General features: G+C 56.3%; 5 protein-coding genes across 5 annotated transcripts; all 5 read right to left on the reverse strand.

Moving 5' to 3' along the window:
- Positions 1-196: 196 nt before the first annotated feature.
- BJ171DRAFT_567845 (uncharacterized protein) lies at positions 197-1,311 on the reverse strand (the record flags this gene model as incomplete). The annotated part of the gene is made up of 2 exons (XM_053113490.1): positions 873-1,311; positions 197-733 (listed from the first exon to the last, which is right to left on the reverse strand). Exons 1-2 carry the CDS (start codon positions 1,122-1,124, stop codon positions 197-199), a joined length of 789 nt encoding a protein of 262 aa, XP_052966879.1. The 5' UTR covers positions 1,125-1,311.
- Positions 1,312-1,342: 31 nt separating this feature from the next.
- On the reverse strand, positions 1,343-3,255 carry BJ171DRAFT_458952 (folate-sensitive fragile site protein Fra10Ac1-domain-containing protein). The gene is made up of 5 exons (XM_053108393.1): positions 3,057-3,255; positions 2,803-2,930; positions 2,395-2,564; positions 1,777-2,301; positions 1,343-1,659 (listed from the first exon to the last, which is right to left on the reverse strand). The coding sequence occupies exons 1-5, from the start codon at positions 3,153-3,155 to the stop codon at positions 1,529-1,531; spliced, it is 1,053 nt and encodes a 350-aa protein (XP_052966880.1). The 5' UTR covers positions 3,156-3,255; the 3' UTR covers positions 1,343-1,528.
- A 70-nt stretch (positions 3,256-3,325) lies between these two features.
- BJ171DRAFT_503689 (ubiquitin carboxyl-terminal hydrolase) lies at positions 3,326-6,033 on the reverse strand. Its single transcript, XM_053110882.1, has 9 exons — positions 5,875-6,033; positions 5,611-5,704; positions 5,273-5,465; positions 4,942-5,064; positions 4,744-4,805; positions 4,413-4,640; positions 4,113-4,272; positions 3,856-4,020; positions 3,326-3,665 (listed from the first exon to the last, which is right to left on the reverse strand). Exons 1-9 carry the CDS (start codon positions 5,981-5,983, stop codon positions 3,519-3,521), a joined length of 1,281 nt encoding a protein of 426 aa, XP_052966881.1. The 5' UTR covers positions 5,984-6,033; the 3' UTR covers positions 3,326-3,518.
- Positions 6,034-7,800, reverse strand: BJ171DRAFT_598832 (uncharacterized protein; the record flags this gene model as incomplete). The annotated part of the gene is made up of 3 exons (XM_053114876.1): positions 6,034-6,947; positions 7,148-7,247; positions 7,694-7,800. The coding sequence occupies 3 exons, from the start codon at positions 7,798-7,800 to the stop codon at positions 6,360-6,362; spliced, it is 795 nt and encodes a 264-aa protein (XP_052966882.1). The 3' UTR covers positions 6,034-6,359.
- Positions 7,801-8,296: 496 nt separating this feature from the next.
- BJ171DRAFT_89856 (potassium transporter) lies at positions 8,297-11,233 on the reverse strand. Its single transcript, XM_053115972.1, has 11 exons — positions 11,077-11,233; positions 10,911-10,969; positions 10,509-10,769; positions 10,238-10,357; positions 9,992-10,087; positions 9,879-9,919; positions 9,752-9,807; positions 9,471-9,627; positions 8,820-9,338; positions 8,480-8,712; positions 8,297-8,363 (listed from the first exon to the last, which is right to left on the reverse strand). Exons 1-11 carry the CDS (start codon positions 11,149-11,151, stop codon positions 8,340-8,342), a joined length of 1,641 nt encoding a protein of 546 aa, XP_052966883.1. The 5' UTR covers positions 11,152-11,233; the 3' UTR covers positions 8,297-8,339.
- Positions 11,234-12,482: the final 1,249 nt, after the last annotated feature.

Here is a 12,482-nt window from a genome sequence, read left to right on the forward strand (position 1 = left end):
TTCACATTTTGGGCGAAAAATGAACAGCAAAGGCAAAAAACGATGCCCCCGTTGCACTATGGGGAGAGGTAATGTAAATATATGCTATGTCTCAAAACTCTTGAATCCAGCTGCTCTCATCAGAAAGCCAGATTTGTTTCGCTTCGCGTCTCGCACTTGCAGAGAGCGTCGACTGGGCAACGACACACATCATCAACTACAGCTTTTTCATGTCGCTAGGAGGTGCCTTGAGATCGGTGCCTTGGAGAGACTCGTATGGAGGAGGACCGCCGGGTGGCGGCGCATAGCCGGAATTGAACCCACTGGTGCCGCGGGCATAGACGGCATAAGAATATCCACTGGAGGAAGATGGCATGGGCTGCATAGGTTGCATAGGCTGCATAGGCTGCATGGGTTGCATGGGCGGCATAGGCTGCATAGGCTGCATAGGCTGCATGGGTCGCATAGGAGCCATCGGGGCCATAGGAGCCATAGGAGCCATCGGGGCCATCGGGGCCATGGGTGGCATCGGTGGCATCGGCGGCATCGGCGGTCCGGGGACAACCATCGGCACGATCGGTGCCGACCCCGACGAGGTAAAGGTAAAGATTCCCCGGCGAATGGAGTGGAGCATCTGTCGACGGAGGTTGATTTGCTGCCGGTACTCGCGGATTTGTTGCTGGAGGATCTGGACACTCCGGATATGGTTATCTATCGAATCGACAGGCGTTCCAGGGGGTAGCGGCGGGAAAGTCTGGACGGGGAGATGGATGGCAGGGTGAGAACGACAGGCATCAGATCGATTATGACGGCAATAGCATGGTGCCGAGATCGGCCGAACAGCGAGACCAAAGTATGTGGGCCTGGTGCGGGTGCGGGAGGAGCAGCGGTACCTGAGTGGGAAAGGGAGGCGGAATCTGATAGCTCATCGAGGGCAGACCGCGCTTGCGACATCGGCGGTCGATCTTGCGGTTGAGCTTGTCGATCCTTCGCTGGAGGCGGCCAAGGCGACGCTGGAGTCGGGATTCGATGTGCCGAATCCGGTGGACGGCGACGCTGCTGCCGATGGCAACCACGACGCCTTCACAAGACGATTCCGAGAGAACCGAGTCGGAGTCGGAGTCAGAGTCTGATTTGCGGCCCATGGTGGTGTCGATACGGGAGTGCCGAAAGCTGCAGGGGTACTGATGAGATGCTGTGGTGGGCAAAAGAACGCGGGGCTGGATGGAAGCGGGCGATGCTGGGTGGACGGCGATGGCCAGGAGGGGAGAACGGTGGCCTTTTTCAAGTCACGCCAAGGCCGCGGATGCCAAGGAACCGCGCCAAGACCGGGGCTGGGCGCACGCGAGCCCGGGAATGTGGCATGGGTCTTGGGACCGATGCTCTCGGCGCATGAAACGATGCAGGAATAGCAACGATTCTATTGCCCGGCGGACACATGGACACATGGACACTTGGACACATGGACACTTGGACACTTGGACACATGGATACATGGATACATGGACACGTCTCTCGTGTGGTATTCTGCCATCGGCCGGGGCGGCGATCACTCAAAGAGACCAAACTCGGAAAACAGATGGTCGTATTCGGACGGCGTCTCGGCACTGCTTTCGTGGGTCTCCGTCGCAGACGTCATGGCGGATTTGGTGCCTTCCTGGAAATGATCAATGGCTTCTCCTGCAGGGAACAGAGAGCGTCAGATTGGAGTTGATGTTCAATGCAACTGCAAGCCGACGCCGATTCTGACCAAATCGCCAAGCAACCACAGGCCACCAAGAAAGACCCCGACCGTACTTAGTCTCTGCTTGGTATCTTCGCTGGGGTGCAAGTCGTCGACATCAAGGTCGTTGCGCTCGTCCTCATCTTCATCTTCGTCCTCATCTTCGTCTTCGTCCTCATCTTCATCTTCGCCCTCATCTTCATTCTCATCGTCATCAGAAGCACTGTGGTCGTTGGCCGAAGGGGACAGGTTGCTTGCCTGGCTTCTAATGCGGCTATGGGACTCTTCGTTGCGCTGCTCCGGCCGGCTGCTGTCTGGCCCATTCGACAGTGCTTCGCCCGGCTCATCAGACGACTGGTCCTGTTTGATCCGCTTGCGCCGAGTCCTGCGTTCTCTTCTCCGCCGCTTCCTCTGCTCCCGTTCCTCGGCCTTGCGGGCTTTGATTTTTCGGTAGTTCAAGCGATACGAGCACGGAAGGCAGAGTCGCAGCTTGACCAGAGCATTCTTCTTCTCGCCGGTCTCGATGTAGCCAAAGTTGACCTCCCACGAGCGCAGATCTGTCTGCTCGTTGCAGTGCATGTTGCCGCAGACAAATTGTCCTGCAGATGATCGGCATTAGCCGGCCATACGAACTGCGTCGGCCCTCGCTGCACGCCTCGCCATCCGACGCTGGATGATCATCACGGACATACCCTTGCCGACGACGACTTCCTTCTCCGTCCGCCATCGCATGGCTATACGACCTTCCTTGTACTTGGTCAGGTTGGCGATGCAATACTCCTTGAAGAGCTTGTCGTAGTATTTCTTGGCGACTCTGGACTCCCAAGTGCCCTCTGCATCGTCATTCTCGGATCGGAGGAACCTACTCTCCGGTCAAGAGCGGCGCCATGGTCAATAGCTAGTCCTGGATGGCTCTCGCTGGCAGAGCTCGAGCGCTGTCCCTCAAAGATCGCTGCCGGCCCTCGATAGGCTGGTTCTGGTGAGGGTCTCGACAGATAATCTCCGCAAGCAAAACCTCGGCGATCTCGGTCCGGCTCGCTTGGCGACCCCAACGATTCTGCTTCGATTGACGCCGATCTCTCCAGGCGCTCGAGCATTACCGGTGGTGGGCTTTCAGCACATCGAGCTCGGTGATTCCCCGGGACTGCATCGCCTTGGCTTCATTCAGCACTTTGGCTCCGCGATCGCCGTAAAACAGTAGGTAGTCCGACATCAGCTTCTTGTGTCGCTAGCGACATGAGTGCAGCCAAGACAGACCGGAGCGAGTGTGAATAGTCTGACATAAACCTGGGTTGTTGCTGCGATCGACAATCCGCCCGTGCCCAAGCCTTGGAACGACATGCTGCTCTGTTACCGAGTATGCATCCATGCCGGCCAACTGCGAGCGATATGCGCCGAGAGTGCCCGAGGCCGTGCCTGACGGCGTCTTGAATGACCCGCTTGATCCAGCCATGGGAGGGGGACACAGGATATCGGTCGGGTTGGAGAGGGAAGGCCAAGCGCAGAGATGAAGGCCAAGTGCAGAGATGATGGCCAAGCGCAGAGATGAAGGCCAAGCGCAGAGACGAGCGAAAAACACGACACCATGGTTTTGAACGGGCATGCCGCTTCTCTCTGGGTCCCGAATCCACCCATCCACCCATGGCCAAACAATGTCCCAGAGCACCATGTGTGGGACGATCAGTGTTCATTGCAAACGAATGCAGACTATCACTGGCGACATCTTCGATTGAAATGGGATAGCGTCCGAAATGCCGGAATAAGGTATGTCTCGGATGAAACGCAGCATAGAGAACCCCGCGGCAAACATCTCTCATCACCGCCTGTCGGCAGCTCCGGCAGAACGTTGCTTTTTTGCACTCTTGGTTGTGGTAAACCTGCTCGGCAGCCCCCGTTCAATGAGCCGAGTCACTGTCGCTGCGATAAACTCGGAGTAGTCGAATCGCCGGAGGGCGTTCTGCTCCTGCAATCGCGAGCGACGGCATCAGCAACAGGGGCCATGGCATGGCCATGGGCTCAACAGCATCGCCAGGATCCATACCCTGGTCAAGGTGCCCGATGGTGCAAAATGCGGGAGCCTTTCCCATGGCCGAGAGCCGATCAAGGCGGAATCTGCAGCGAGCCGACGATCGCGAACCAGCAGCAAGCCGTACCTGGTGGCATCGACGCTTTTCTTTCTCTTGAGCGAGCTTGGACTCGAGCTCTCGAATACTCTCCCTGATGTGTCCCGCCTGGTGCTCCTCGGTCCCGAGCTTGTGGTCGTCGCTGGGCTGATTTGGATGCGTCTCCGACCTTGCATCATCATATGCACTTCTCCTCTAGATGTATCGTCATGGGCATTTGCAAATTAGACCAGATCGCAAAGGCCATGGATCTCGCATCTATCGGGGCAATCCTCGATTGTACCCACCGAATGACGAGCCCTATTTTGTATCGTCGGCTTGGTGGAGGCCAAGGCGGAGCGGATACTCCGGTACTGACGCTTAGATTCTTGCACCTGCTCCTCAAGCATCGCTATCTGATCCTGGACGACCGCGAGCAGACTGAAGCCCATCCCAAAAGACCCTTGACTGGGAGGAAGTCAATCCGGACAAGCGGGGACAAAGTGTGAGCGAATCGATGCGATCAACGACCGATAGCGCCCGTCACGAAACTGTGTCGTCGGTACATCAACACGACCTTATCCTACCGCCAGCGTATTTCGCCATACCTGCTATCCCTGAGCATCTTCTGGATAAACTCGAGGGCAGTCCGAACCCAGTCCGGCTCTACAGGTCCGATCACTGTCGGCGCCGTCTGCAGACCATCCATGCAATAGACGCTTCCTTTCAGCGGCACAAAGCTCACGAAGTGGTAGTCGGGTTCGGCTTCCGAGTCCTTTTCCTGCGACTCGCCATCTTCCTCTGTCCAGTCGCAGTCGTCGAACCGTGCGATTTGCCTGAAACATGGCGCAGATGGTCCCGTATCAGTGATCGCAGCACAAAGCGCAAGGCAAGCTCCGTGGACGATGCGAGAGGCTGACGCCGGTGGTCTATACGGACGAGTGGAAGCTGTTGTGGATATCCCGGATGAAATGCAGATTGCTGAGAGCCGCTCCTTTTTGCTGGAAGCCAACCGACCGGAGGATAGTCAGCACGGCCTCGAGTGCGCAAGGCAGAGTAAAGGATCCGGGAACATTGCCGCAAGACGCTGAGCACTCTTGATAGACAGCCTCATGAAGCTGGACGAGCACAACGTACCGCTGGAGTAAAGTCCTGTGCAAACTCTCGATATGCCTCCAGCGTCGGGCCGATTCGTATTGCGCCAGCTGCGTTGCAGACAATGTTGATCAGGGCCAGGGTACCGCACGCATTGTCGATAAGCTGGGGGTGGTAGAAGGCGGCAAGTCGTTACAAGCAGGCAGGACACTGCGGGCTATCCGGGGGGCTCAACGGCTGTGGTTCGGGCGATAGCCACCGCTTGGTCGGTCTGGCACTTCCCAACGCTCGTCAACGTCCTCATGGTCTCAGCATTTCGTGCGAGACCGATCAGGTCGATCGATATCGCCTGGACACTGCATCAAATCCGCACCTGTCTTGCAAAGAACAGATTCGCTGTTGGCTCTGGCTCCGGCTCCGACTGTGGTTTTGGCTCTGGCTCCGACTCTGGCTCCGACTCGGTCTCGGTCAAATCCATATCTGATTCCACAGCTGATTGCTCGTCGTGGTCCGAGGCATCGCTCTCCTCGGAAAGAGAGTAGCATAGGATCAATCCATAGATAGTCCTGAGGGCAAGTCGGCAAAGATTCAGCGATACGGCTGGGTTTGGTCGGCACAGGGCCACTCTTGGCTTGGCTTGGCTCGGCTTGGCTTGGCTTGGATATGCGGTTTTCGCTGCATTCCATTCTCCTCAGCTTCACGCCGACTTACCCAAAAGCCGCCAGATCGTCGGCTTCAAGCGTGAAAACCTCCTCGACCTGTATTCCCTCGATGCCCATCTTGGCTGCCATCTCCGTGAACAGGCCTGGGAGATCCAGTGCATCGAAACCGGGCACATTCGCATCCACACGAATCCCAAATCGAATGCCACCAATATTAGCTACGGATCGTCATGTTCTTCGGCGCCGATCCCTGTTCGGTGGCAATCCGAGTCCTCTGCCGCACCACCGCTCGTGCCCGGCTCAGCTTCGGCACCTGGGTCGTTCTCGATTCTGGACCATGGGGTCGCCTCCAAGACCCATTCGCCGGGCCCGGGATCCTGCGGGTTGGGGCCGGGCGATGTGTGCAGAGCCGCTCGGGACATGGAGCTCTCAGCGAGATGAAAGCGAACGCTGATGCCCAGCAGACGAGCGCGCGGCAGTGACTTTGTCCAGGGCCCTTGCAAGAAGCCGGCGATGCGATCGGCGATGTGACCTGGATTGCCTTGGGCCTGCACGCCTGCCCATGCCTGCGATTGCTTGGATATGCATGCCTATTCATTCTCCATGTATCTATAACATGGCTCTTGTCTACAACATGCTCGTTCAGCGGCAGCGGGCATCGCCATCAGGCCGACTCGAGTCATTCCCCCAGACCACAGATATCCGGCAGTGGATGGGAGGGGGAATCGGCAAGGGCCCGGTTTGTCTGCTGGCATCAACGGCAAATGGCCAGTATTTTCGAGGCAGAGCCGTGCTGGCTCATAGAGGCGTAATCATGATCTGCAGCACACTCCCCTCCCTCATGGGCACATCGCCAATCTTGACTTCGTCGCTGAGCTGCTTGCCCATGTAAAAGACCCGGGTGCGCTGCTTGTTGGGATCGAGATGCTCTTGTGCCTGGACCAGTTTCCGGATACCCATTACCGTCTCTTCCTCCGGCAGCTCTAGCTTCAGGTCTTTGGCTGTGCTCAGACGGGCTGTGATCTTGGTTCGTGGTGTGAATCGCTCGTCGGTGCTCTTGGCCACGTCCCCGTCCTGGGTGGTATACTGCGAGTCGTCTCCGGCGGCCTCCTTCCGGGATGCCAGGTGCGAGGCTTGGAGAATTGATACAGGCGGATTCTCAGAGCCGGTGTTCGAGCTGTCCGCAGGGCCATCCTGGGCCAGGTTCGTGGGATTGACAATGCAGAAGAGCGGGATGACATACTGGTTGCCCAGCTCGTCATAGCATCCGTCGGCGAGATTGCCGGTCGGCACCTTGACGTTGGCCGAATCGATGATGATTTGTGCAAGCTGATCATCCGAGGTTTCGCATGCTGCCTTGAGAGCCTGCCATATTTCGATCCGGCCCTGGCGGAGGCGAAAGATACCCAACAACGCAATCGAACGCGGTGAGAAAGTACCGCAGTTGCCGCCATCGTATTAGGAACCGCACCTGGCGAATCTGTCGTCGCAGTTCTCTACGACAGCACAAACTCGGGCTCGACATCTCATTGGTAGCAAAGGGAATGCGAGACGTTCGCTGCAGAGTCTGCACGCCAGAAACGAACCGAATATGTCGGCTGGGTGTCCCAGAATTCCTCGCGCTGTCGTTTGAGTTCCTTTTGGGTGGTTGGTTTTGGTGATGCCCAGGTCAGGAGGGCCTTCTTTCTGAGAGGCTGAGATCCCGATTGCATCAGCACCGCAGGACCTTGGAGCGGCGGCGGCGACGGCGGCGGCAATCCAGCGCGAGGCTCTGTATCTGTGTGGACGTGAGAATGGCGATTTCCCATCGAATCCAGCCGCAAAAACTCTCCAGGGAAGGGATCAAAGGGTAATGCAAGAGCGTGCGAAAGCGATAGAGAAAGCAAGAGCGACGCTGTGGTCTGGGAGAAATAAAATACAGAAGGAAACCGGACAGTCACTTTCCGGCATCGGCGACACAAGCCTGCTGATCCGTTGGCCCCAGTGAGCAAGCCGTGTGATTGTTTCCCGCCATGGTTGGCAATCCTTGGCTGGTCTTGAGTACACTTGGTCGATCTCCTGTGTCGATGTGGGAGTGTGGTGCATTCACTCGACCCTCTGGACAACGCAATGGTGAATCGACATCAAGATACTCGGCCTTCTCGAGTCGCTTGGCTTCCTGGCACTGTGAGCACACCTGGAGATCGAGTCGCTTGAATCGCCGTCTCCTGGGTGGTGCCTTTCGCTTGCAGGGAGCCATCTGAGCGAGAAAGCGTCCTTGATTCAGATCCAGAAACACATCACAGAATGACCATGGCCAGCACGCGATGTTTTGAGTGATAACATTCACCAACGATCAAAATCCGGGTGTCCGTTTTTATTGGATTGGCCGTCTCACTGCCGAGAGAGGAGGTGTGCTGGGACATTGCCAACTTCGACCTAAAAGTCCGTTGATTTGGCGCGGGACTCTTTGGCAAATCGAAAGAGAGGGTGACCAGTCGCCTGAATGTGCCCGCCTGATATGCTGAGCAACATGAGCCATCTCATTAGAGGAAGCAATGCATTACTGAGGCCGCTGCAGTCAACGAACCGCTTCCCACACACGCATTCGACGAGGGTCTGATCAAATGCGCCCCAGTTGAGCGACACTAAGGCACCCTGATTCCAAACGAGTTATATTTCTATTCCCAAAGCAGCCCGGGTAGAGTATTGCTACATGAAAATGGTGGCATGGACAAAGCGGTGGCCCGGCATCGGCCTGCAGCACCAGCGAGGCTCGGGTGCTCACTTCCTTGGCGATTACAGCACGATCTGGCCGCTGACCTGTGCAGCGAAACAAATGCATGGGGCAGCATCATCAGAATCGTCAGTATCGTCAGCATCGTCAGCATCGTCAGCATCGTCAGCATCGTCAGCAGCCGCTGCAGGGAGATACGAACCTCAAGCGTGTCGTTAGGTGGGAGGTTGAAGTACTCGATCTTGCCTTCTGTATTGCGTGAGATGGCATCGTAGGCCGTCCGGCGAATCCGAGAGAAGACGGTTGCTTCCTTGCATGATGCAATGATCTCGCGACCAACCACAAAGACAAGCGGGTCACCAGGCTTCATCCTCAGTCCTCGCTTCTTGGCTCTCTCCAGAGCTGTGACTGAGTCGATGCTACGTTCAGCATAACCTGTGAAAGATAGCAATGTGAGCACTCGGGGCTATTCACAAACGGGCTATTCACACACGGCGTTCGCGACGACTGACTAACGTGCGACACCCATTCACTGCATTTACCATAAGAAATGACCAGGCGGTAGATTCCTGCGGCAGCGTCCACCGTCCGGAATACCATTCTCTCTTCGTCGGCAATGAAAGGCGCAGCGGACGAGATCGCACTCATGCACACTATGTTGGTCGGAAGAGTATTGAGGCGTTTCGCACAAATGTTGAGCACATTCGGAACGTCCTCGTCGGTGTTGGAGATGTATACGATGGTTCCGTTGGTTCGCATGATGCTCTTGACGTGCTGACGCAGCTCGGACATGGTGAGGAGCTTGTCACGCAGGTAGTCGTTCACCTCCATCGTTGTCGTGTACCACACATACATGAACAGGAACATGAAGAGACTGATCAAGAGCGAGACCCATCCAAAGGGGGCAATCTTCTTCCAAGTGGCCACGAGAAAGAGGATATCCAAGGGAAATATGAAGCAACTGAAGAGCGCCACTTTCCATCTGGGGTACTTCCATGTGTAGATCATGACGAGAACGTAGAGAATGGAAGTGACCAGCATCGTCATGGTCACGCAGATGCCTGTTTGGAAGTGGAGGGTCAGAAAGTCCAGTGGCCATGGAGACGGCGAGGCGATTGGGCGTGCAGATGGCGAGCCAATCTTCCTCGCGCTCCTTCGGATTGTGGTGGCGTACTACAACGAGCCAGCGTTACCGTATATATTCGAAAGGTCCTCGCTTGTTCGGAAAATGGCCAGAAGAGAGAGTGATACGATCGCCAAGAGGATGTTGAAGAATGGGATATAGACAGCGCCTGCGCTTTGCGTGCTGGTGTGGATCGACTTGACGTTCGGGAAAACACTGAGAGAGATCTGGCAAAGTGCACATCATAGAGGCGATTAGCACCACTCGATGTATGCTTTCAATCACCAGCCGATCAAGATATCGATGCCGGAAATACAGAGCAATTTCTGATGCAGGGCGTGTAATACTGACTGCTTGATCAATCAGGGTGAAGCATCCGCTGATCGTGGCCTGGGATGCAATGATCGCTGGCGAGAGGAAAGAGCCATCAGATACCATGCTGGAGGCCGGTTTGGACGTTCTTGAGCACCGAACTTACCGGCAAGTGTGGCAAGGATGAGCACCGGCCATTTGACGGGCCTGAGCATGAAGGGCAGTCGATCAGCTCTGCAGTCCGGGAGAATCAGGCGCCAGTCGAGCAAGCACACTCACTCAGGCACGCTTGCAAAGAATGGAGCGCTGGCGATGTTGGTCCAATTGGCCGCATTCGAAGCGTCGTCGACTCCGTCCAATAGACACACTGCTTGACTTTAATATTTAGGGTAAATTTAGTCAAGTCCATCGCCGGAGAGTCTCAGACAGCATGATGTGAAAGATAATGTATCTGTGGCTTCCCATGCATGATCCGCTGCAGAGACTGCGCCATAGGCGACAGCGACTCAAGGCATATCGACGTACCCTAGATAGTTCAGCAAGAGCGAGGGGAAGACGAGGCCCAGAAACGAAGCACGGATCGGCACAGTCTTGAAGTGGCCGAGGTCGGAATACATGGCTTCGACACCAGTGACCGCAAGCACCCTGCAGTCAATCGGAAACCAGTCCATGAAATGAGTTCAATCAGCGTGCGTTGCGGCAATACAGGCTCGTGTCCACCCAAATGTTGCTCTGACGAAGGGTACTGGGCCACGACACCGCAAATGCGTACTGGACATACACCCACACCACTTACACTTTGCCGAACACCCAGTATCCGTCGAGTCCGTGCCGGATCAGAAATATGACGATCCAGTGTGGACTCAAGGCCACAAAGATACCAGGCCGGAACGAGATGTGGTACAGCCCAATGGCGGCAATCGAGAGAAACCACAGCACCATGATGGGGCCGTAGAACGTGATGACCTTGGAGGTTCCAAACCGCTGGATGCACAGGAGAACAAACAATATCCCGATGGCGATCCCCACGACATAGTCGCTCTTGAGATTGTCCGCACTGCGAGATAATTGGTAGTCATTAGCATTCTCAGGTCACGGCAAACGGTGGTTCTGGGCAATCACACAGACTACAGGAGTCTGATGAAGTCGAGCCTGGCAATCTGAATTACACTCTCGATCAGCTCCACATGATGCTTACCCGATGTACGACTGAACACCCTCAAACGCCGAGACAACAGTGATGGCTGGGGCGATAAACTGCAATCGACGGTGGAAGACGCCGTCAGTGAGCCACTGGAGAGAATGCTGCATAACAGTCAACTGACTTCACGGGAGAAAGCAGACAGGAGAGGCCGGGTACTTACACCGTCGCTGAGAAGACACGCAGCAGCGACCATGCCGATGGTGACCAAGAGGTGCTTGTGTTCCCAGAGCGTCATATCGCCGCTGTCTGTCGGCAAGAGCGAAACCAAAGCCCACGTGCCTCCTTCGCCGTTCTTGTCGGCTGGGTTGGGATCGGAGAGCCGTTTCGCAAACGAGTATAGGCACGACGGCAAAGCAGAGTCAGCAGGACGGCGGGACCCAGAATACAGTTCACGCGAGCATCTCTCGGGTGGGACCCAAGGCAAGCAATTCGGAGTACAGTCATGCCAGTGAGTGCACAAACAGAGCGAGCGACGGGACAGCTTCGTATTCGATCCACACGCCCCATGGCATTCCGTGGCCTTGGTCTTGTTGATGAAGCGACTCCTCAGTGTGCAACGATGGCCTCACCTTTCAAAATGCATATGATGTACTTGACAAAGCACACCAGCGAGATGGTCCATAGTAGCAGCGACACGATTCCCAAGACATCTTCGTATGATTGGTAGAGGCTGGGCTGACCTTCGAGGATCGATGTGCCGAGGATACTCTTGAGAACGAACAGAGGAGACACGCCAATGTCTCCGTAGACAATCCCGATGGCCCCGAGCGACAGCGTGATGAATTTACGTGGATTCATGCTGTCGTCGATACGTGGCGGCGGCGGGATGCACAAAGCTGCTCCAAGCGACATTCTCTTTGCACCTTGGTGAGACTTGCGGCCTTGGGACTTTGCTGCGGGCTTTGTCGGCATTGCCGACGCAGGATTGGTCCCCATTGCCGACGCGGCTGCTGCAAACGGCGATGACGTGGGCAACGACTGTGCGGAAGCTGCGTTCGCCGATATCACTGTTTCCGACGCATCGTGCTTCAGCAGGGTATTTGATAGCGGAGTGGAAACGAATGGGTCTTGGTTGTTCTGTGGAGTCGCGTCGGATGCAGCCTCGGTCTTCTCGGGATTGGCGATGGCAGGGGGAACATCCGCGACCGCCGTTTCGGCCGAGTTGATGTCGGGCAAAACCAGAACGGGGGTGTCAAGCAGCGCAGTTGTCTCGGAAGTAGGCGCAACTGCAGTCGCGAGGCCGGGTGGCCGGATGGTGACGGACAGTCGGTTTGTGGGGTTCCGATTTGCAGGTTTGTCTCGTGCGTTCACCAGGATGCTTTCGGAGGCGACAGAGCCGGATGCATTGAGGTGGGCCTGGAGGCCAACGCTGGACTGCTGGGAGAGCGACTTTGGAATACCCTCAGGGGCATCGCCTCCACTTGTGCCGCCTGCAGTAGGCAGTAGCAACTGTAACGAGCCTCGCCGCTTCACTTCCAGGCGAACTGTGAGTGATTCTTCCCGTCTGATGCCTGCGGAGAGCTCCTGCACCACAGGCGACACGATGCCCTTTTCGATGTCGACCGG

Source organism: Polychytrium aggregatum, assembly GCF_025602895.1.
Source record: "Polychytrium aggregatum strain JEL109 chromosome Unknown BJ171scaffold_17, whole genome shotgun sequence".
Classification (NCBI taxonomy): domain Eukaryota; kingdom Fungi; phylum Chytridiomycota; class Chytridiomycetes; order Polychytriales; genus Polychytrium; species Polychytrium aggregatum.